General features: G+C 39.1%; 3 protein-coding genes across 5 annotated transcripts in view; 2 read left to right on the forward strand and 1 right to left on the reverse strand.

Annotated features, from left to right (window-relative positions):
• The first annotated feature begins 6,050 nt into the window (after window positions 1-6,050).
• On the forward strand, window positions 6,051-10,509 carry cldn2 (claudin 2). Its single transcript, XM_042431550.1, has 2 exons — window positions 6,051-6,863; window positions 8,649-10,509. The coding sequence occupies exon 2, from the start codon at window positions 8,696-8,698 to the stop codon at window positions 9,506-9,508; it is 813 nt and encodes a 270-aa protein (XP_042287484.1). The 5' UTR covers window positions 6,051-6,863; window positions 8,649-8,695; the 3' UTR covers window positions 9,509-10,509.
• A 5,703-nt stretch (window positions 10,510-16,212) lies between these two features.
• Window positions 16,213-24,118, reverse strand: rbm41 (RNA binding motif protein 41). Of its 2 annotated transcripts, none has more exons than XM_042430603.1 (8): window positions 23,930-24,118; window positions 22,459-22,607; window positions 20,864-20,980; window positions 19,466-19,667; window positions 18,683-18,887; window positions 17,465-17,970; window positions 16,496-16,643; window positions 16,213-16,394 (listed from the first exon to the last, which is right to left on the reverse strand). In XM_042430603.1, exons 2-8 carry the CDS (start codon window positions 22,464-22,466, stop codon window positions 16,270-16,272), a joined length of 1,311 nt encoding a protein of 436 aa, XP_042286537.1. In that variant the 5' UTR covers window positions 22,467-22,607; window positions 23,930-24,118; the 3' UTR covers window positions 16,213-16,269. The 2 variants fall into 2 exon arrangements, with proteins under 2 accessions (XP_042286537.1, XP_042286535.1); XM_042430601.1 differs by having other exon boundaries at window positions 23,762-24,118.
• Window positions 23,197-24,994, forward strand: part of klf8 (Kruppel-like factor 8) — an 86,027-nt gene continuing 84,229 nt past the window's right edge. For both annotated transcript variants that reach the window (XM_042430597.1, XM_042430598.1), the window contains exon 1: window positions 23,197-23,704. In XM_042430597.1, the coding sequence (XP_042286531.1) occupies window positions 23,678-23,704 (27 nt within the window). In that variant the 5' untranslated portion in view covers window positions 23,197-23,677. The remainder of the gene's footprint in view (window positions 23,705-24,994) is intronic.

Genomic DNA, 24,994 nt, shown 5'->3' on the forward strand with positions numbered 1-24,994 from the left:
GTTCCAAATACATCTGATGAGAGATTTCAAAAAAGGATCACAAAAGGCCTTACTCATTATTATACATTTGTCCACAAGGGGGCGTTCCAGAGATTTGAATCCTTACAGAAAAAAACATGGTCCGGAATGAAATGACTTCTATAAATACTTTCAAATTCGGTATTATTTCAACCAGAACATGGATGTAGCTTTAGAAACAGGAGAGACAGGAATCATGAAAATATTCTTGTCAATATCTAAATCCACAACATGTAATCACATTATCTCCAGAATGTGCAATGACATTCTCCAGTCCTTGTCTGAGAATACACTGTATATAAAAGAGAGGAGGGAAATTTTAATATTTCAGAGGAGGGTTGGAGAAAAATATGTCAAGCACAATGGAATTCAACTAGCAAGACATGAAAGAAGTGCTGGCAGGAAATATATAAACATATTAACAATGTATTTGGAGTAGACATTCCTTTTAGATATGGTACTATACACATGGATAACATCACATTTGAAGGGTGGAATATCAATGATAAGAAACTGGTACAAATACTTCTGACAGCAAGCAAAAAGGCTAAAAAGTGGCTAAAATCAGAGCAATAAATCAGCAATAATATATGAAATATATAGGAATAATATATGAAATATATATTATGGAAAGGTTGTCCTTTTCCCTCAAAGTCCAAAAAGAATTTTTTTGCAGATTTGGACCAAGTGGACTGAGTACATTACACCTGTAAAGTCAGATTTTAGCTGACTTGATAAAATAAATCAGTGAGAATATGAAGTGACTTATATTATTTTATCACACCTGACAGCTCACACTTTACTCTTTTTTCCCCCGATCCAAACCCTTATAGGATTTAAGATGAAAGCCTCCCATGTTCAATTGCAAATAATTAAAGTTAATGTTATGATAGAAAATCTCTGGAAGAGTCAAGCTGTGAAATGGTTCTGCAAAATTCTTTGTTTTGAGTGTCCACAATGCTATGTGAATCTATCTGCAGTAATACTGATACCATGTAAAGAATTCTTCAATCAATACAGATACTGACAGGCAACCAAAATTAAGACTATAAAACAGATGTAAAGTTTTCTCTACTTCTGGTCCCAGTCAGCACCCAGGCGTCAGAAGTCTGACTTAATTGTGACTGAAGTTTTTTGGGTACACCAGATAAGAGAACTTTACAGTAGTCCAGCCTGCTGGATATTAAAGTGTGCATTAATCTCTTTTAATGTTTGAGATGATAAAAAGCAGCTTTGATGACAAACCCCACATGAACCTTACATTTTAGTTCTGAGTCCAAGATGATACTGAGGTTTCTGGCCTCAGTATCGGTTCAGGGTAATTCCTAGAGAATTTAGTTTTGTAATTATATTCAGCTAAATCCAGTGCATTTCACTGTGAATCTCCATTTGCTGAGTGGTATGTAGAGCCCCCTTCTCATTCTTTCTAAGCCTTTCAGCAAAAACACCAAACCTGTTCTTACATTCACAGACAAACACACACAGACCTAGTAAGCAGGTCTAACATTTTCAGTCCTGTACGGTGCTGTGTATGAAGTGTCTACTGATGACCATTCTTGTGTGGTCTTGCATGTCAGTAATGTCTCTTTTGTAGGTCTCCACCTGCTGCTGTTTTGCCTGGTTTTAGTTTTGTTATAAGTGTGTGCCATATTGGTGTCCTTAATTTGTTTAACCTTAAATTGGGGAGTCATGCTGGGAGAGGTCCCCTCACTGTTTGCTGAGGTTAAAGGCACTGGGACGCATGACTGGTTCACCTGTTTGCTGTGTGTGTGTTGTGACAACCTGGATTTCCCTGCTTGTATTCACCCCCAGAAACACCCATTTTTCATGGTATACTCATTTTTCACAATCATACTGACTTGGTTCGTGTCACACTTCAACCACCTCATTTTATCTGTCATTCAGTTTTTGAGGAGAGCAGGAGAGTAAAGACAGATGTTGTGTTTAAAAACCACAGTGAGGTTGTTCAATCTCTCTCCACCACTGACAGCCATTCTCCGATCAAACAATATTTTTGTTCCTTCAATCCCTCAGATCGCTCCAAAATCCACTCTTCTCAGTTTGTTCACGGAAGCTTGTTTCTCACCCACAACTCAGCAGCAAAACTCCAGGAACCTTGGACTGGATTCATTCACTGACCGAATAAATCAAACTATTTATTTTTAATTGAAGAGCTTTTTCTTGTTTGTTATTTAAACTGAAAACAAACTGAACTTATCTTTTGTTTACCCTTACGGCTTGAACTGAACTTAAAGGACCAGTGTATTCTGCTAGATGCCAATAAATTCTACACTCTGCACCTTTAAGAGTAGCTGTTGATGCAGTTTTTTCTTTTAACCACTAGAGGTCTGTAAAGGAACTTATACCTGATCAGTTTCACACAGAGTCACATGTGTGGGGGGGGGGGGGGGGGGGGGGCAAACTATGAAATGAAATGTAATAGTTAACTCAGCAGATATGAGAAATTGAAGTGTTCACTGCTGCTAAAAGTCCAGTATGACTACAATAAAGAATACAAGCAACAACTGTGTGTGTATTTCTTAGTTTTATTCTGTTATTTCACATCAAGGTCCTGTATCTTCAGCAGAAAAAATTAAGATATTTAACTCAAGTAAGTCCCTTAACCCACCATCTAACACAGCAGGCTGATTTGCTCTTCAAACATCTGCTGTTTGAACACAGCAGGTTGAAATATAACAGTTTAGAAACCATCTGATTGGCTCTTTATCTCCCCCCAGTGACCTGAACCACAAACTACAGCCTCCTCCTCAAAGAGCATCAGAACAGCTAGAGTTCAAACTCTTCAAGGTTTTTTATTTTCTGATCCCACAGATTTCCAATTAATTCATTCCTGTTTATTTCTCTTGATTAAATGTTGTCCCGGCTGTGAGACAACACTGATGAGATACTTTCTTCTGGTGGATGTATCTAAACTCAGAAACAGAATTAGATGTATTTATAGGGATTTCTGGCAAAATTTCACCTACTTTCAAGGTACACAGTGAAGGACAGAAGTCAGGAGGGGTCAAGACTCCATCAACACTTGTAGTATAAAGAACAACTTTTGATGAGACCAGCTTGTTTTGGCATGTGGCCTCGATCAGGTTCAGTATACAACACACTGAAAAGAAAATTTCAATAATTATTACTTTTATATTAAGTAATATAATTATAAAATTATATTATAAATGTTGCTGGAGTCTTGACCCCTTCGGATTGTAATGCTTTCAAATAATTTAAAGGATATGAGATATTTCTTTAGCTCCTCTCAGTTAATTTCAGATAATGATAATAGTACCAAAAATACATCGATGTCAGATCCAAATAAAGATATTTTTTGTTCCCAAACGGTTAACATTTTGGACAACTCTGTCCACATACTTTTGGTCTGGGGCTGCTTTTCATGGCACTTTATTTCCAATTAATTTGGACAATAGTGTGCCTCCACTTTTGTGGCAACTATTTGTGTTTGTCCCTTTCCTGTTTCAACATGACAATGCACCGTGCACAAAGCCAGCTCTATAAAGAAATGGTTTTCCCAGTTTGGTGTACAAGAACTTAACTGGCCTGCACAGAGCCCTGACCTCGACCTCCTCCAACACATTTGGGATGAACTGGAATGCTGACTGCGAGCCTGGCCTTATCACCAAACATCAATGTCTGACCTTGCTAATGTTGTTGTGGCTTGAATGGGAGTAAATCCCAGCAGCCAGGTTCCAACATCTTGTGGAAAGCCTTCCCAGAAGAGTGGAGGCTGTTCTAACAGCAGATTAAGGCCCACGTCTTTTGAATGGGATGTTTGACAGTCACATATAGGGGTGTAATGTTGAAGTGTCCATATACTTTTGGCCATACACTGCATGTTTGCCTAGTTTGGAGTGCATTAGAAAGTTACACCAACAAAAGGTTTGCCTGTTTTCAATGATTTTTTGATAAGCATGCACCAGTAGATTCTCACTCATTCACAGTAACTGACCACCAGTCAGTCACAACAGTATGACGGACGGGTCACAGGCTGACCTGAGCTGCTTCATTAATATGCAGTGTGTCCAGATAATGCCCCTCTGTGGTTTACAATAATGGTTCAGTGTTTCTGAATGTGTGGACGTTGCCCTTTCAGTCAGCTTCTTAGGGGAAGTGAATGGATTACACGCTAATCCCATTATGATGCTGCTGCCATGTGAGGGCCGGTAAGAGGGAAAAGAAACCAAAGGCTCGAGCTTGAGGACGGGATCAGCAGCAAACTGGGTGACTGTAACTACTGTTATTGACACACACACTCCGATGGCATGTGTAAACATTGACCTACAAAGGGGGGCATGTCTCTTCATCTGACCTGGAAATACACTGACATGGTACGTATTATTTGCTTTTATGATGTGATGCATCAGCAGTCTTCAAATTGACAACCCAGCAAACATTTGATGGATGTCGGTGCACAGGAGGCAGCCAAGTTTGGTGTTAGCTCAAATGAGCAGTAAATTCACAACAGCATAATGGTAAAAAAATCTGAAGTCAGTTAGTATGGAGTGTGAAATGTGCCAGAATAATTATAGCTACAGTGTTCAATCTGAATAAAAAAGTACGAATTTTAAAAATTGCGTTATCAAATTCACATTTAAATGAAACATTAATAATAATAAAACATAATTAAATTTATTCATTCTAATTCCTTATTTAAATGATGAATTGAAAGTTGAATTTTAAAATGAAATTAATAAACTAATTTATAAAAAGCTTTTTAAATTCCATTTACTAATCATACTCCATCTCACATTTATTTGTTTTCCGCCTTAACATTTACAGCTTATATTTTGTTATTGCTTCAATAAAAGACCACTCTCTTTAATTTAAAGGCGAGCAAGCAGTGTACCACACAATAATTAAAAACCCACAGATCAGCATGAGGATGGGTTGAGAATATCCATTTTTAATAGTTTTTTTTAAAATCAGTCTCAGTTTATTTGTTGATTATAATTAAACACTATAAAAGGCTATAATTATCCCACTGGCACACAACAGCCTATAGTTTTGGAATCTATTAAAATCACAAACTATTCAACTTAAATTTTAGCTGTAGCTTGTTACACAGTTAATTCTTTCTTCTGTGCTCAACACTAACATGTTAGCATACACTAATGACTAGATGTGTTCTGTAAATTCATGAATTTAATTTAACTCATTATAGCTGATCATGTTCAGTCTACTGGTATCTATTCCAGGTAAACAAAAATATATTAATTAGAGGTGGTTATGTTGTTACTTAGAGAACCCTACCCCTTTTAACCTCTGTCGTTATTAACATCAAGGTTTTAGAATTGTGCTAATCTTCTGCTGTTGCTTATTATATTGTGAGATTTTGTCAGGGAAGAAGGAAAAACAACTTTGACTATTAAAAAAATTGAACTTGTGATCTCTAGTAGTGATCTCAAGTTTGTCTGAACAAAGTCCTCACAAACGTTACTGAAAAAAAGCATTGTTGAGTTGTTGGATTGGACAGAAAACTCAATAAAACAACAATGACTTAATAAATAAATTATTAAGGGTCTTAATCAATGAAGTCATGACTCGACTAAGTGAATAAATGAATCAGAGGGAATGTAGCAAGACAGGAAGGGAGGGAGATAATCAAAGAAAATAAAAGTAAGGCCTTAATGAAGGTATTGTTTACCTTTAGTCTACTCTCTTTCTTCACTATCACATCACATACAGCAGTGGGGAAAGGTATTGGGGAAACCCATAAATAAAAGATGTACAATTAAAACAGAAAATTAAATTAAACTAATTAAAAGCGTTTAAGCACTTCTTCATTTTTCTCGCTTCAGGCTGGTTTGTTTCATTGCTAATTTTAAATGAGAAATACAAAAATGCTTACAAGCCTTTTTTTCAAGGATTTTTGCACACCGAATCGAGACACTTTCCCCCATAACATCAAAGGATAACTGGTTTGAGCCCCTCTCTTTTCATAAAAGTATTATGTGACCATTACATCTTTTGCTGAATGAAAAAGATTTCACTCCACTATTCAGAAAACCAATATCCTGAAATATCTGTTCTCTTACAGTGGCGATAATGAAGCCTCCTACCACTGCCAAACACGCCTCCGCCTCTGCTGAACTTTTTATTTTTTGGACAAAGCTGCTGCCGATGATGTACCAAAGGTCTGTTTTGGAGAAATGACAGATGAGAGAATGATTAACCTGGCCGGCTACAAGGATATGAGTGTGTGTGTGTCACTGTCAAAGGTGTCATTGTCAGTGTTTGTGTGTGTACATGACAGGAGGTGAAGGTCTGGATGAAGGACAGAGATCACACACTTGAACAAAGACAGCAGAGCATCTGAGACAGACATGAGAGACAATAACAGAGAGACAATGTTAAAGCGTCAAAATTATCATTTTTTTTAAGTGGATTCAGTGAAGTATTTTGCAATACATTGAACTCAAAGGACTTTTTCTTCTCAAACAGTAGCAGATGTATTTGTTCTAAAAGTGTTTTTTTGGCTGCTTTGGTCCAATGCAGCCAGCACAGTAAGTGCCATTTAGAGTACAGCGGCTGCATGACAACTGTGACTATGTCAAGGTCTGAGGAAGCAGACAGAGACTGATACAGCAAGCAAAAAAAAAAAAAGGAAAAAAAAATTTCTATTTGAGAAGCAGGAGCAGGTTCAACAGAAATACCAGTGGTGAATACAAACTGTACAGGCTGCAAGCTCTGCTGTTTCTTCATCCTCTACCTCCTCATCCTCCGCTTCAGTTGCAACTTCAGCTCCTGCAGCAAAAGAACAAAATCAAATCCTCGATCAGTCCGGGATCTGGCTCCTCCATAACCTGCTGCAGTCTCAGGTAATTTCTGAAAGTGTGTGTGTGTGTGTGTGTGTGTGTGTTACATGTACTTGTATTTTCAGGTGACAAGATATTTTGTATGAGATACATGGGACCAAATGGGAAAGGTCTTTAACTTTGAATTAATACAGTTATACTGTTAGAAAGGTGGCTTGTATAAGCTTGAATGTCAGTTTGTAGCATTTAAGAGATGCAATCAGCACTTGAGTTTTCTATTAACAGCCTGATAATCAGCTGCAGCTGTGTAGGTCAAAAACCCAGCAAAATTTGGGGAACAATCTGAAAAATAATGAAATTGAAAAAGAGTGTTCACAAGCTAAAACTAACCAATTAATTATGTTTACGCATACAGGAATTTGACTTTGGTATCCACAGTTAAAGTACTTTTACATTAAGTTTTTATGTTTATTTGTCCACCCTATCTATGTTATACAGTGTGGTTTGAGTTGGGACTTACTAGTATTATTGTTTGTTAAGTTTATTTTAGTTTAATGTTACCTCAGTCAATAGATGAGGTGTCTTTGCCAAGTGTTGGTTAGTTTCCAAGACACTGATCATATCTGTAATTCACATCAGCCTCCTACTTGTACCATCGGGTCAGACATATTTGGAATTTCTTACAGCTCTGATATCTCCTTTTTGGTGAAAAAAACTAAAGTGTGTGTAAACATACCATTGGCAAAATTGGCTGCAAATCCACCTCTTCTGGCATCTATAAAATCCGATATTGCAACATTCATGTTTCAAATAATTAAAAAGGAGCTAAAAGTGTTTGTGTGCATGTTGTTTCACTTCTTAATGAATCATAAATATGATAAAATGATAAAAAAAAGAGCTTATCAAGCCAATTTATCTGATTACACGGCTAGCAATGAGTGCTTCCATGTGGGAACAGGAGGTTCCTGTTCTGCTGACTTTGTCTCAGTGCAGGATTAAATCCAGTATAAAGGACCAGATGGTGTTATTTAAATGAAATTAATTCATAATTTTATATAAATTACTTGTAGCCTTTTTAGCTAAATAAGCTCTAGCTAATCCCAGCTTGTCAGCTAACTAACTAGCTTTTATTTGTTGAACAGATCTGATCAGAAAACTTAGCAGAAGTAGCAGAAGCTGTTCTACTAAATTGGCCTGCTTGCTTGACGGTTAGCAAGCTAACGAAGCCAAAAAACAGTTGCTTCAGTTTAGTAATTCTGACAGTTTTCTAAATAACTAAAACTTATTTTAGAAAGAAACCCAAATTTATCAGACTGTTAGATACATATACTGTACATATGCAGACAGACTTAACACAGCACTTTGCTAGATATCTCTCTTTTTAAGATATTTAGCCTGTTTGCACAGTCACTTTACTAGTGAAGGTTGTAAAGATAACTGAAAAGTCTTTACTGGAAAGTCAATAGCTGAAAACTTACCTGACAATATCTAATTTAGAGTGATATCCTATGCTGCGTACACATCATTTGAAACATTCACATTTTACAACATCCAAGTGTTCATCACTCAACTCAAGACAATATGATTGCAGAGTTGTTCATGTGAGGGTTAGAATTATTCTGCATTGACAATCTAGCATAATAAATTCAGTTTGGGTTCAATTAACTTGATTGACAGATTTTAGCTGACTTGAGGAAAGTAATTTGTTCTGAGTCATACTGGTGTTTCTGTAGCCTACCACTGTCTGACTTGCAAATAGTATTCATATCAACATCAGAAGTCTTAAGTACAACTGTAAAACTCAGTAACTCCACCCATCAGAGAAATTATTCTTTGTGACTTCCTCAGGAGCTGGTCTTGCTGGGTCAGTTCAGCGGTTCATCACAGCTGTAGCCATGGCATCAGCAGCTCTGGAACTGATGGGCTTCTTCCTGGGCTTGCTGGGGATGCTGGGTACCCTGGTCGCCACAGTGCTACCATACTGGCAGATTTCTGCCCACATTGGCTCCAACATCGTTACGGCTGTGGCCAACATGAGGGGCCTGTGGATGGAGTGCGTATATCAGAGCACGGGGGCCTTCCAATGCGAGACCTACAATTCCATGCTGGCGCTGCCCTCCGACCTGCAGGCGTCTCGTGCCCTCATGGTCATCTCCTTGGTGCTGTCCATCCTCGCAATCGCCATATCGACCATGGGGATGCAGTGCACTCTCTGCCTGGAGGGTTCAGGCGCAGTAAAAAGTCGTGTGGCAGGTACGGGTGGGGGTCTGTTTCTCGCTGCAGGCTTCCTGGCACTCATACCAGTGTCGTGGACCACACACGAGGTGGTCCAGACCTTCTATCGTCCCAACATACCTGCCAGCATGAAGTTCGAGCTGGGGGAGTGCCTGTATGTTGGCCTGGCCTCGGCACTCATCTCCATGCTGGGAGGGGGGATGCTGTGTATGTCATGCTGCGAAGAGCAGGACGGCGGCCGTGGGAGACGGCACGGCGGAGGGTATCCATACCCAGTAGGAGGCGGCACAGGGGTACGGACCACCTCACAGACCTACCGCAACCCCACCCTGCAGGTGGGAGGCATCAACACAGCCAGCAGGGGGCAGGCACTGGTCCGCAGTACCAGTGGCAGCTCGCAGACAAGTATGCAGGGAGCCCAGGGAGCCAAGAAGCCCACTGCAGCAGGATATGACATCACAGGATATGTCTGAGGTTACTGTGACTCCATCACCGCTTCATATACAGTATGGCTCCTTCACAACATAAGTTCAGTTATATGTATTTATATGCTGTTTTTTTCAATATGCTTGACAGAGCAGACAAATATGTGACACATTTAAGATGTTTTAAGACATATAAAAATAATTTGTGCCTGACATGGTTTTTCCATTAAAAAAGTTTGAATACCTGGTTAAAGTTCCTAAAATGACATCCTTCTACTTATTTGAAAAATCTATAATCTATGAATATACCAATTTCAAAAGTTTAACTGCAGGACACAGCATGCCTCCTACTTCACTGTAAAGTCCATTCTCAGTGTATGTGCATTGGAGGCTGCAAGTTTCACAGTCTAAACAGGGTTGGTTTGTGAACTAGTTGTGACGTCACAAAACCACGCTTGTCTTACTCAGGCCTTAAATTCAGATTTAAGGTGAACACAGAGAAACATTCCCCTCTTCAGCAGATGAATATGATAACAACCCTTCTAGTGTCTGCAGTGGAGCTCAGACATCCAACTGTAGGAACAAGAAGCAAAACATATTTTTGAGTGGAAGAGGACTTTAATGTACATACAAACAAGAGACGAGTCAACAGTTGAAGGCTCACATGGCCTGTCTGCAATCAATCATGTTTGTCCTTTTTTAAAGCTTTTTCAAAACTTTGTTAAGTAAAGTGGAATTGTGGCATTTCAGTGGAGGACAGTTTAGTTGTACATGTTTTATCTTCTTTTCTGAAGACTGTTGGATGTCACACATTTACGTTACCTTGATGGCAACTCATCCATGTAGAAAAGTTGCATAAATGTGCAAACTTCACACACATGCAGATGACGCCCTTTGACGGTGTTGATTATAATTGTGCTGGCTCTAAACATGGCTGGCTCTGGAAGTGATAACCAGAAGATGTGTGTGTACAGAGCTGAAAATGTTTCAGTCTGTAAATGTACGTCGGCAACATCTGTGAAAAATTAAATACATTTGAGGATGTCCAGTGACTCACTGGCACACCAGTCATCACATTTGAAAATCCTGTTTTTGCTATTATTTCTATGAAAAAGCTATACCAAGCAGACATTGATAAAATAATGAAGACAGTGATTGTGAAAACTAAAGAGTTCATGGAAATACAGGTTGTCAATAACAATAATTTGTTGATATTCTAGGGCTGAGTAGATGTGTCAAACAAGAAATACTTGATCAATTAATAGATTTCGGGCAACTCTTCATTATCTGAACTCCCCAGTGCTGATGCTCAACTGTCACATGAAAGAAAATAGACACTCAAATGTCATTTTCAACATGAAATCTAAAGCCAACACTAACATTTCTAATCTGAGCCCTACAGATGATAACTAACAGTGAAACTCTGATTTTTTATTGATACATTACAGCTGATCTATTGATGACTAGTTGATTCACCACTGGACTGTTCAGTGTAACTAAATCAAAAAGAAAATTACAATGCTGTTTCCATATTAATTATTATTGCACCTTATTATCATAGTGTGAAAATATTATGTTGATTTGGTTTGAAGTACAGTTTGATATTTGCAGGCTCCCTGTAAAATGTTTGCTGGATGTTCCCGGCCTCTATATTAACTGTACACGTATTGTCAAAAGTTTAAAGACTGGTTTTACTTTTCTACCAGTCTAAGGATCAGTACCTGCAAAAACTGTTCAATAACGAGACTTGGTGCAAAATATTGGATACATTGCCAAAAAAGAAAGAAAATATTTTTTGCCATGTGACATTTACAGCTCTCACTTAATCTCCAGGGATCACTTCTTTATCAAACAAGGTTAAGCCATGTCTGGTCATTTTGTTCCATTTTCCCTCACTTGATTGTTCTTGACTGCTGATGTTTTTCACTGTGCCTCTGTTGATTATCAGGGATTTTGTTCCAGTACATAAAACAACCTTTTGTGCACCACCATTGTCTTTAATTTTAGTAATTTTTTATTTGGAAATAAATGCTAACTTTTCTTACAATCCATTTGTTGGACACTTTCCCCTCAAAAAAACTTCTTGTTAAGCACTATGAATTGTTGTGCATTGATCATAGACAGCTGTGGATATTTTGACCTGTCATAGCAGGAAAAGCACAGCTGAAAATGATGATCGTTCTGTGCCATTTAGGTTACTGTTACCACCTTGCTCTTTGTATTGAAACTTTTATTGTTAAAAAAAAATGTTTAAATCAAACAATTGTTCTGTATCTTATTAAATTCTTGCTCTGCATTTCTTAAAAATCCAAATTTAAAGTATTAGTATACAATTTCTGGTACTTAAAGGCCCTATTATGGAGCAGTGGTTGACATACAAAGACTGTCGGTGTTACAGGTTAGTTTCGATGGGTGTTTTTACAGTCTGGAATGAGAAAAAGATCACAGCCTTGAACTGAAGACAAATAGACGATGGACACAAACAAACCCTAAACAAACAACCCCCCCCCCCCCCCCCCCCCCCCCCCCCCACACTCTTGTCAATCAACATGCAGTTTTAGTTTGACTAATGGGTGGATCGTGAGACCGAAATGTACAGGAAAACTAGGTCAGTTTGGAGATAGTTTTGAAATTTGGAGAGGTTGCTCTCAAAATATCATTCAGTAAGTGATGACTAAGTGCTGACGCATGTTTGAAGCATAATTAGGTTGGTTGAAAATTTCAGTATTTTGTTGATGCAGAAGTTAATTAGTGTCTGTATAAATCCTGTCCAGACAGATTCACATTGACATCCTCTCTCTCTCCGTGGATATTACAGAAAATACTAGAGGATACTTTAGCAAATATTCAGGAAACTAGCATGTTATATTTTCTTAATGCAAATGTATTCAGTAAAACATATCTGAATTGCTTTACTCACTCTAATGCAGGTCTAAAGTGTGCACTGTAAGTTCTATAATGGAGATAAACATCATGAACATGGTCAGAACAGCCATGAGTGAAAATACCTGCATGTCAGTACAGAAAAGACATAGACTGTTAGACTGTTATAGGAATCAGAGATGATCCACCACTTTGCACAGGTTATCTGTAACCTGGATATTAATATCATCTTACAGGGATATTAATATATTATGATATTATGTTATGTATGATATCCTGATATTATTAAAACCAGAGAAAAACTTAACAGGGACTAGTGCATATAAAAATACTACCTGAAAGATGATGAAAATGACATGATACAGAACAGAATGTGAGTGAAGTTGAATAATTATTATAATTGCTATAAAATATCCCTCAGAGGTGCCAGTGGTCGTCTTGCCTGGGGCACCAAAATATCCAGAAACGGCCCTGCAGCCAAGTGACAAGAATGCCACTTAAAAAATGGATACTGATCCTCTTTAAAGCATTAAAGATTTAAAGCTTTAAAGATTCATTTGTAGTTAGAAATGTATCATTGAAGCAATAAATGGAAACCAAAATCTTCAATGAACTGACTCAACCAGAGCTGGTTTATATCCACACTTTCTAATCCACCTCAGTGTATGGTCTTTAATTTGTGTGGGCCTCGTGTTTCTGCTGGCTCTCAGAAGACCTGAGAACAGTCTGATAACATGAACAACACATTCTACATCTTTAGTTCATGAAAAATGCAAAACTTCATATAAGAATTTGTGTTATTTTATTGCATTTTGGCCCGGAGGCAGCAGCAGGTGAGTTTCACTGAAGGCCTTTATTACATATCTGTGGGGACATTATGTACATCTCCGGCACAGAGGAAAGTAAATAAGTAGGTAAAGTTACAATTCTTAAATGCAGAAGTGAAGCAGGCAAATGAGTGTCTTGGATGTAACCACTCAATGTGAGGTTTTCCCAAATATAGTCTTTATGTTTGGAAAATCAAACATAACAAACTGCAGATCACCCTCCCTGGTGGTCGAGCTCAGACGGGAAACAGGTCAGAAAGTGAACCAGTTCAACTGACATACATTTGACCGAGAGAACACCAGAGATAACTGGGGATAACTGGACTAGGAACACACACACACACACACACACACACACACATACACTGAGACAAACATAATCTCAAAAACATACAGCAGATGCTCCTGGGCATATTTGGACTAAGATACAGTCTAGGGAGAACTAGGGAGTGGACAAAATAAAATAAACAAACACCAAATGAAACATGACTTTAACTCTGCAGTAAATGAATCAAAATGACCATATAAGGTTAAATACAAGTTTTAAGCATTTGTTATCTTTAAAATTGCTGTGGATCTGAGTCCTCAAAGAAACATGAAACACCCTCAGAGATAAATATGAAACACAGCAAAATAATTGTAGATATGGGGAAATATCATCGCTGTAGTGAATATAACAAACATAAACATCATTCACAAAGGGAATAAAGTCAAAAATTGAAAGCAAACCACATATACTGATGAGATGATGAACAGTATAACTTTAAAGAAAGTTAAAGAAACAGCACTGAGAAATTAACTGCTGTGATGATTCACTGACTCTTATGCAGGAAACCAGTTTGCATTCTGATATACAACTGGGAAAAAAAACATCCTTCAGTAACTGAATTCATATATTCAACCCCTGTTGAAGACAGACACAGGTAGTGTTGGTGAACTCTGCTACTAAAAGGGTGTCAGAGACCTTTTTGAGACAAACTGGTGCCAAAAAGACTGAAGAATCTTAAGTCCTAAGATGATTGTAGTATATGTTGGGTGAGATCACTAAAAAGTCAAAAATATGGCATCCACAATTGTGCCTTTACACCTTTACACACTTGTATTGTGTTTAAAGTGTCAACATGTTACACAAAAGCTCTTCAAAGGTGCAACTCAAACTAAATATCTGATGATCATCCACACAGTATTTGTCCTGTTGTCCATATTTTAATTTCAATTAAATGACATTAAAATAGTGTCATGTCTAGATGGTAACCCTAGATTTGTGAAAGATCTTGCGAGAATGATCATTTTAGCCCAAACCATGATCTTTCCCTAACCCTAACCAAGTGGTTTTTGTGCCTAAACCTAACCAGACCTTAACCGCAGTGTTGTCACATCATAAAACATAATTATTTCGTACAATGACAAACATAACACACAATGAAGAAACAATGCGTACCATCTAGGAAAGGCTACAATGGTTCCTTTATAACTTTAACCAAATGAGTGGGGTTTTTTTTATGAATGTTTTCAGTTTTTGACAGAAGTACAGTAGTAATCTAAAACACGTAGTCTGTACGCAGGTTACTTGCTATCCATTCTAAGAGGAGACCAGTCTGTCCGTCTGCACAAAGCACAGCATATCTCAACCTGACCTTGGTTATCACAGGAGACAGCCAACCTTATCCAGACAGCTGCATATCTCAGCTAACCTCAGTAGACAGATAGATGATCCACTCTGAAATAAACAGGTCATGACCTACTACTCCCAGGATAGAAAATGACCAGCGAATGACCTGAGAGGTACAAATATTTCCCACACAATTACAACTAAATGTTTCTCTTTCTGTGCATTTTCCATTTTTTTCCCCCACTGTTTCCTAAAAAACACGCTTGGTTCTAAAACTCTTGACATCAACTTTTAGCTCAGGTTTCTCTCTTGACAGTAAAGGACATCCAGATCAGGACTGCAGGACATCAGTGACATTAGTGAGGATATATAACAAAATACACACAATAGGTATTGTGTGTATTTTGTCTTTATCAACAAACTTTATTCAACTTCAGCGGCTGCAAGGATGATTTTCTTTGGCTTCTCTTAAAAGCACACTGACCTTCAATGACTGAATGTCTCCATCTAGTGTCAAAAAGAAGAATAACATGGAATTTAAACTGAGGAGCAACCACAAAAAGTGCTTTTCAAATCACCTTTGTGTTACCCAGCAGTGGGATTTTAAATCCTTTCAAATGATTGTGTATCAATCCAAATAAAAACTGCAGATTGTGTCTCCATAAGCTGATATTTTCTGTGCCAAAACACTTGCAGATATCTTTTGTTGTGTTCTTTTTAGAGCCAAACAAGTCTGAGCACATTCATCCATGACATCACATGCTATCAGTACAGTACAGTGTACATACATGCTTTTATTGATTGCAGGAAGGTCAGAGGGTTCAGTGTTTGTCTCATCGACTTGTTCAGGCAGTTTTAGAATGAAAAGCTTTGTGTTGTCTTCAATAAACAAACAAATTACTCATACATTTTGTTTTCCCCAATTATTACGACATGTTAGGAAAACATAAAAGAAATTGAAAAAAAAATTAGAGCCATTTATTTTGATATAGAATTAGTACAGATACTCAGTTTAAAACTGACATATATTTACCAGAAATTATACCTAAATGATCCTGTTCTTTATTCAAAAGTGGAGATAAATGGTGAGGTATTTTCTAATAGTGGAGCTAATTACATTTAAGTTAGGAGGGAACATTTAATTACATGAAATAAGATGGAGTAAAGGGTGTCATTATGTAAAACACCATATGCCTGAACTTGTTTAATAGGTAGAAGTAACATGTCCTGAAAAGCGCATTAGTTTTTATCCTCTTTAGTTTTGTCTGTATTTGTATTTGTATGTATTTTTAAGCCTGCTTGTTTATTTTGTCATAAATACTGAATTATCAAGATGACAATAAAAAGCTTGATAAAAAAAACAACGGGTTACAACTCCACAAACCTCACAACAAACGGTAGTTTGATACAAAACAGACATTTATTAGATGACAACTTTACAACCAGAAAGAAAATAAATAATATACAATCAAACACGTTTCGTATTTTTATTTCTTCTCCTCCTTCTGTTTCTCTTCTTCCTGACGCTCACGGCCAAATTCAACCACCAAAGGTTTCCCTAGCAACCGGTATCCATGGACCAACTGCAAAGCTTTCTGGGCTGTTTCAGCATCTGCCAAAGGAGAACAAACACACATAATAACACATCTTATGTGTATAGAGATATAGAGTATTAACTGATTTACCTCTTGTATGTGAGCAACAGCTTCTCACCTGGCAGAGTGATGAAGGCCTGACCTCTCATCCTCCCAGTAAGCAGGCGATAAATGACAGCGGGCCCGTTTTCCTGCTCGAACCTGGAGAACAGCGCCACCAGCTGGGCCACTGATGCCTGTGCACTCAGGTTCCTTACACATAAAACCTACAGTGAGACACACAAACACATCAATAAAGTCACCGCAGATACTTAGGAGTCCATACTTCTGAACTTCTCCCCATGTGGTGTCTGGAGATAATGAAACATAAAAGTTATATTGATCCAAATCACATTTACTAAAATGCTCATCTATTCTTTCACTCTGTGTTTAATGTGTGTTTCTAATCTTAGAAGGGTAAAGCACCCTGTTTACAACTGCAGCTCTTAAATGTGCTGCAAGAAAACAATACCCCAAAATCACAATTACAGTGTACAACCATCTTTTGACAGACTAAAACAAGTCCAAACAAGTCAGTGATTCGCAACCTGGATATTTTAAAGCAGTGTGTGTCTCTAATGTTATTCTATGGGAAAAGTCTATGTATTTTAATTATTAGTCTGATTAAATGCTACATTTTGTGACTATATGCAATGTATACATCACCTGTCATACAAAATTGGAAGTCAGATTAATTAAGAGAGAGTTCCCTGTATATTCTGCTGTTAAATAAATACACCACATAATGAATTTGCAGATATTCAGATGATGTAAAGCCTCATTTGGCTCCTATGTTAAAGGGCAACAATAGTTGAGAACAGCTGACAGCATTTCTAAACTCATTTTTTTGGCATACATTTAAACAATCTTTGAATCTCTGGACTGGTTTTGACTGAGAACTAATATTTCTCCATTGACAGCTGTTTTTTATGTGTGTTAGGGAACCATTATTAGTATGGCAGCTAGCCTAAAAGGGGGTAGCGTATCAGGATCGTGTGGTTTACACCATAACAATGATTACATGGCTAGTAGATGTCGCTGTCGATACCTTGGATGGTTTCCCCGGCTGGTAGTTTCGGAACCTCGGGATGCTCCGGATTCCTTCCTCAGATTCCCGGTTCTTTAGGATTTCTTCATCTGAAACAGTCTCTATCTCCCCTCTGACAGTCAGCGGTGCTCCTGACCCCGCCTTCACTGCTCCGCACAGACTGCCGATTGGCTGGCTTATATTTATCTTTGTTGGAGCAGCCGGTCGTGGTTTCCCCGGTTTATCCTGCTGCTCTGAGGTTTCTGACTCTGCTTGACCTGATGAGCTACTTTTTTCACCTTGCAGCTCTGACTGAGAGTCGGAAGCTCCTTTTGATTGGTTGTTATCTACCTGTGAGTTTTGTTCAGACACAGTTTCACGTGTAGAGAGGTGTGATGCTCCAGCAGTTTCTCCCTGAGAGTCCTGTAGTGACGCTCGTGGTCTCCCCTCACAGAGAATGTCTCTGTAGAGAGAGTCCATTGGGTCAGAGGACGGGGCCCCCTGCTGGCCCTCCTGGTGATCTTCATCTGTAAAGAAAAATAAAGCAACACAGGTGAGACAGGAACTTAAAGGGACTTAGCAATGACTACTTTATGTTGTTTCAAACTATTCTCCTGTTATCCTATTTATTTATTTCTGTCATCACTACTCTTTCTCATTTCTTTCGTAAATCCAAGGGTGATCATTCCAAGATGACAGGATCGCTTTCTTTCTTTTGTTAAAGCCGATTTGGGAAATTATATGACTTATCTTAATTTGGTCAATGTCATTAAAGAAGTTTGAGAATGAAAAAAACATGTGGTCTGTCAAAACTTAATTTCCTCACTGGCAGCATGTCTAATACTTCTAGGCTATAATTTAGATAACGTAACTTCACCTTTCTAGAAATTCTGTTCTAAAGCTGTCGTCAATTTTGCTGTTGGCATTTCAAACTGTTCTGGGTAAGAAAATCAAAGTGCCTGAAATGTGAAAATAAATGTGTCTCTAACCGTCAAGCTTTTTTTTTTTTTTTCCTTTTGCTGCTTTTATGTTTGGAGGTGAGTTGTTTTTGTTTGATTCTTGGGTTTAAGCAGTCTCACTTATCTTCTTTCTTTCTGATGTCTCTGTATCATTTCACCTCTCTGTTTTGATGTTACAGAAATAAATGTTCAGCATGTCACTCATAACGGTCGGCAGATACACAAAAACTGTTTCTAAGCACAAGACCGGAACTCCTGACAACTCTCTGGCGCTCTGTACCTCGATGGTAAAGCGCGGTGAGGAAACCCAGGCGATCGTTTCCCTGGAACAGCGCTTTTTCGATCTCCATCTCCCGTCGTGACAGCGGTCGGCTGGCGGCAAAGCGCTGTGGGCGGGACAGGAGCTCCGCCCTGGCTTCGATCTTGTCTCTGATCACCTGCAGGCGCTGCTGCTTCACCCCGGGAGCGACACACACCCCGTGGGACTGCGTGGGCACAGAGATGGGGGTCAGACATTAGTTTGTTGGACGAGGAGTTCATATAGTACGCATATCATTGTCTCCTCAGAGAGCTGTGAGGCGACATGCGTACGTGAAGGAACCTGGCCCCTATTGAAAGGATATCTGTATTATTTATTTTGAATTGAGAATTAATGTTAATCTGATTTACATAAACAGGTTTACATTTGGATGTTTTATTTATCTATTGTTTAAACACTGAGCATGAAAATCAGTCATCACTTTTCCCTAAATGGACAGTATTTTGGAGATTTAAAAGTAAAAACAAGAGAAAACAAAACACAAAAACATATGTATGTACAAACAGTACATTTCACCAGCAGAGGATGGAATAAAGACTAAATAAAGAGGTCACAGAAGTGTAAATGGGCTGACCTCTATGACCTTTATAAAGGTGTTTTTGAGGCTTTACACTTCTAAGCCTTCAATACAGCGAGGAGGGTGAAAATGATGGACAATCACTCGTCATTTCCAGTCTACATGAGCTGAGTGTGTTTGCATAAAGAAAACCAGAGAAACTCCTCTCAGTCTCCAGCTGTTTTTACCTGCTCTGCTGCCTCCGGTGTGTCTCTGCTCTGCCACATCTGGATCTCAGAGTCGGTGAGGCCCAGCTCCCGCAGGCTGGCCAGCTCCTGCTCCCCGTCCTGCAGGGCCTGGAACTGGGACAGGGTCCTCACTCCGGCTGCCTGCTGCCCGAACGGCCGATAAAGCGCCGCCGGGGCAAAGCACTGCCTCTTGGCTACACATCTGTAAGACAGGATTTATCCCGAAATGAAATCAAAAACTGACAGTTTCTGGTTTCAACCGCACAATTTTGTTTCTGATGTTTAACAAGCTGAATTCACTGATAAAATAACGTCTGTGTAAGAATCTGTAGCCCCGAGGGTTCTGTGTAAAAAAATCTGCCAGGCTGCTCGGTGGGACACGGTGACATAACTCAACATAACTTGGATCCAAAGCATCTCACAGATCAAGGACTGTGGGATTTCTTTCTTATATAGCACAGAAAGCTCAAGTAGTAATGAAGCTACAGACATTGCTTTCTCCTCTACACCAGATAGCACACAGACGGGTTTTATTAGCACTGCTTGTTGTTTATTTATTGTTATTGTGTGAGGGTAAATTTATCCAGTGAGAGGTTAGCCATGACAACATCCTGAACTCTGTGTTTATAAATCAAACTGATCTTCACACATATTCATATTTTGAACAAGAAAAGAGAAGGATTTGGTTAATTATTTCAGTAAATGTAAATTGTACTACATAACAGTTATACAGTCTTTACAACAGTCTGTAGTAATGAATGAACATAACTACCCTGCACAAATTATATATCTGTATATCTGCTGTTTCCAGATATTATCACCTAAACAGAGCTGAATTAAAAGACAAATGATATCATTTAAGTCATTATTTTGTCACTTTTCTTAAGTATTTTTGATCATATCAAGCTAAAAAGGCTTCAATCTAAGTATTTTAACCAGTTGGAAGGTCAGATAATGTCTTTTAGTGCCCATAATTTATGCTACCTCCAAGAACTTTCATCCACTGACAGATATTTGCTTGGGACCTGCAAAGTTCACTACAGAATGTTTTGCTTGTTTGCGGTGGGGAACTTTTGCAGAATGTATTGCAATACAGGTGCTTCTGTACAACAGGATATCATATAGTGGTATACTATTGAACATTGTACATGCCCCGATCCCCGGTGGATGTCTGCAGCTCTTAGGATATATCTAGTTGGCTGGAAGTACCAAGAATGTGGCCAATGGACAAGAAAACTATGCTGGACGATAGATCACTGCTCTATAATTAATCCTATTGATGTTTCCATATTTCATTATCAAGGAATGTCTGGGAAGGGATTTTAGTTTAACTTTCTGCAGTATCATGTCATATTTTTATGATAACCCCATCTTCTGGTAACAAAAACAGTTTCTGACCGGTCGATGTCGACGTCAGTGTGGAGCTGCTGCAGCAGGAGGCTGTGCAGCTGCCGCTGGCCCTCCGTCTCCTGTTCCTCCAGCAGCGGTCCATCCTCACAGGACTGCCGACTCACTCTGACCAACAAAACACAGACAGACATCAGTTTAGTGGATGCTGATAGAACAGTAGGAGCGGGGCATTCCCACCATCATAAACATAGTGATACTTGCAGGTGAGTATTACAGTATTTTACCAATTGGTTGGCACTAACCTGTTAATATGACTGAGTCAATTAGGAGGTGTTAGTACAGTTTTTTTACACAAACTGTCTTAACTCACAAAAATAAACAGTACTACAAGATACAAAGAATGTTTGTAGTAGTGAATAGCTGTTATGACTTTTGTCTGTGGTTGGACAATATAATGAGGGTTTCAACTAATTATTGATTAATCTGCCAATTACTTCATCCATTACTCTCCATTAACCAATTAATTTTCTGTAGATCCATTAATCGATTCTTTCAGCTCTGAATATAGCAATACATAACATGAGAGGATAGAGATGTGTCAGACATTTTTCTATGCTGTTTATATCACAACAACATTGGATTTACAGGATTTTTGCATCAAACTGATTAAGTACTTTAATTAGTCAGGTATTTCGTCCGTTTAGTTAAGTATTTTGGTAATCGATTAATCGTTTTGAGTCTTTTTTTTAAAGAAAAAATGTCCCAATTCTCTGGTTCCAGCTTCTAAAATGTGAATATTTTCTGGTTTCTTTAGTCCTCTGTGAAAGTAAATTGAATATCTTGGGTTGTGGACAAAACAAGACATTTGAGGACATCTCCTTGGGCTTTGAGAAACAGTAATTGATATTTTTCATCACTTTCTGACATTTTCTGGACCAAACAACAGATTAATCGATCATGAAAATAATCGTTAGTTGCAGCCCTAGTATTATTTATTAACACTTTGTCAACTGAATTTACAGAAAATGTACTACATCACAAAATACATTTCAATATTTCTTTATACATACATTTACGTCTTCCGTAATGAATTTCTTTTATCCAATATCGCCCAACCTACTGCAATCTGAGGTGAACCAAGAAAAGGTGGCTGGGCAGTGGAAATACATGTAACTAACAGCTACATGTGTTTATCCAGTTACTCTGACACTGACAGATATCACAGCACTGCGATGAGATGGACTTAAACCAACTGAACTGAGTTTTGAGAAAGAACTTTGTTTCAACAACTAACGTTAAATGTCACAAGCAGAGACTTTCAGAAGCAAACTTAACGAGGAGAGGAGCCAATTGTGAGTTTGTAGTATAATAGAAAAAGACTTTTTAAGTAAAATTATAAATGAAGGGAGCTGCAGAATAGCTAACGCTAAGTTAGCTTCGTTGCCTGTAGCTATCTCCATGACAACAACGGCGACTGAAGTAGACCGAATGATCGACGTAAGGGGTCCGTAACGGCTTTAAATGTGTAATTTGTTGTAAGACTTGTGTCAAACCAGGTCTTGAAACAAATCCGTTTGATTCAAATACCTCAATTCCTCCAAAATTACTGGTATGTGACACTGATAGGTGAAAGTTTTGTTTACCTTCGCATGCTTCCGGCTCGTGCCACCAGTTCCGGCACGTTGAATCATGGGAAATGGAGTACAATTCCAAAAGGAGCCATAATCTATGTTTACACTGGTGGTTAGTCTCGAAGAAAATCATACCTCAGCTTCAACTTGATCCATTCCAGCTGAAAATTGAACACATGTATGAAATTAGTGCAGAAATTATATCATTTCAAGGAAAAAAGAGTATATAGGAATTAGATTTGTATTTTTTAAATTTATTTTATAGCTATTTAGTTTTATGTCTTCTCTCTATTGAAACCCCACATCAGTAACATGCTGCATGTATGTATTTCTGTTGTGAAATATCATGTACAGAAAAAAACCCCACATACAAATATGCCACACCCCGCTTCATTAGAAAGGGTGTGGTTATAACTCCATGTCTATCATCGAGTTGGCTGCCTTCCCTTCATCTTATAAGCTGTGCACAGTGTCATATTTATCAGACCTAATGCTGCAAAGCCTTACTGAATATATACTCTAAACCGCTCCAACACCCTCCCCACCCAGCTGAAGTGTCCTCAATTAGCCTGCTGGCTGACGTCAGTAAGGTGACATGGGTGTCTCTCTTCACCATCTCTGAGCAAAAAGCAGCCCGCTGCTGCAGCATTGCATTAGGTGGGGGGGAGAGGGAGGGGGGATATAAGGATGCAAGGAGAGCAGTGTTGGTTGCATGCAATTAAAATTTCCCATGCATGAGCGTCTGCCTGCCTGCCTGCAGCCGGTGTCGGGTCGCCGGCAGTTCGGCTCCGCTCCACTCGGCTCCTCTGCAGGGCTGCAGGGCTGCGCAGCTACTGACTGACAGAGAGATGAGGGGTGGGGACGCAGGGTGGGGTCACAAGCAGGGAGAGGCGGAGGAGGAAAAGGCAGAGAGAGAGAGCCCAGCCCTTGAATACACGGCAACAACACGCCGACAGAGAGAGGGAGAGACACACAGAGACTGGCTGAATTTTGGGGGGAGCAAAGGGAGCCTTCGACGCTGCGGACATGAACTGAAAAGAAACACTGGAAGAGGCAGGGATCGTGTTCCTATATCCCGAAAATTTACTGTGAAGGTGGAAAACTAGCCCCCCAAACCCTCCTCTCTCCCTAACAGTTCTTATTCAGATAGAGCTACACCCAAAGCCCCGACCGACCCCCTCCTGCTCTTGCTGCTCCACCCCTCCGCCGCTGCACCGCTCCGGCAACCGAGATGCACACGGAGACCCCTAACAAGACAGTAAGTGCACATTATTGACTTTGCCCTGGTCAATGAAAAAAAAAGAGAAACGTCTACCTGTGCGGATGATCTGCCTGTACACAAACAGAGTTGACATTGTCAGCTCAACATGTGCCAATAGATGAATGTCAGTGAGTATATTTGGCTCTAACAGCCAATTACGAGTGTATCCTTGCAGGAAGGCAGTTTATTTTGCAATTAGTGGAAGAGTTTTGTAACAGCGACCTCACTGCATTGCAAGAGCATCAGGCTGAGAGCATTGTCATTTCCACAGTTCACTCGGAAACCTCTCGATCTCTTCTGTCTCTGGCATCTCTCTCTGTGCGGGGTTAGCTCAGGTTCAATTGTAAATGCTCTGTGATCTTTGAGAGGCAGGAAGGAAACGGAAGGCAGAAACTGCAGCTTGTAGGACACCATCTTAGCTTTTAAAGGGCCCGCAGCCCCTTTTTTAAAACACACAACCCTGGGAAGCAGCCAGGTGCACTGCCTCCAGCTACACTCTGTATGGGTCCTGCTCTGCTTGTGCCTTTAAATGAGTCTTGCTTCAACATAGTAAGTTTATGTGTCAGCCAGGCTGGCAGTGTACTCAAAAGTAAATTAAATCTGGCATGTGATCAGACTGCCATGGAATACAGCGCTGAGGGCAAACACCAGTGGGAGACCTCGCTGCAGCTTCAGATCTGCTTGTTTGATGGTTTGCAGGGACGCTGATGGAGCCAAGTCACAGCTAGTTTGTGCACACGCAACTTCCAAGTTCCTCAATAAAGAAGTGAACTTTGACCTGAGACAGCTGATGCATTTTGTGTTTGAACGTGGATTATTTGTTTGATTGATTCTAGCAGTCCACATTACCACACCGCGCACTGCAGCATCACTCTTGGTCTGTTCATTTTTTGTTTTATTTATTATTTTCTACTCAATATTTTGTAATTACCAGAAACAGAGCATTGGTGGTATCAAATCCTGTTTAGTGATGAGTGCAGAGCAGTTTTGTTTGACTGAAGGCTAGACTGACCCAGTCCCTAGTGGGAGTATTGTTTCAGATAACAGTGAGAGAAAGAAATATATTCAAAGAAGTCCTGTTGAGTATCAGATTAATGCATTTGAAGGCTTATCAGATGCCAAAACAGTGTGCATCGATTTTTATTTTAACTGTATTTTACTGTATCTCTGTATTTTAAATGGCAAATTTTGCAGTATAAAATTCTCAGGACAGGATTTTACAACTCTGGGAAAGTTATCACAGTGTCATTTTATCTTCCATCGCAATACTTGTGAGCTAACAATAGT

The sequence above is a fragment of the Thunnus maccoyii genome, chromosome 13 (genome assembly GCF_910596095.1).
Source record: "Thunnus maccoyii chromosome 13, fThuMac1.1, whole genome shotgun sequence".
Taxonomy (NCBI): domain Eukaryota; kingdom Metazoa; phylum Chordata; class Actinopteri; order Scombriformes; family Scombridae; genus Thunnus; species Thunnus maccoyii.

Excerpts from the sequence above, each read along its gene's own strand:
- cldn2 (XM_042431550.1), top strand. The coding sequence starts at position 8,696 with ATGGCATCAGCAGCTCTGGAACTGATGGGCTTCTTCCTGGGCTTGCTG.
- rbm41 (XM_042430603.1), bottom strand. Across the intron at positions 18,888-19,465 it reads CACCGGAGGCAGCAGAGCAG|TCCCACGGGGTGTGTGTCGC; the intron begins GTAAAAACAGCT and ends GTGCCCACGCAG. Across the intron at positions 16,644-17,464 it reads AGCCGGGGAAACCATCCAAG|GTTTTATGTGTAAGGAACCT; the intron begins GTATCGACAGCG and ends GTCTCACTGTAG.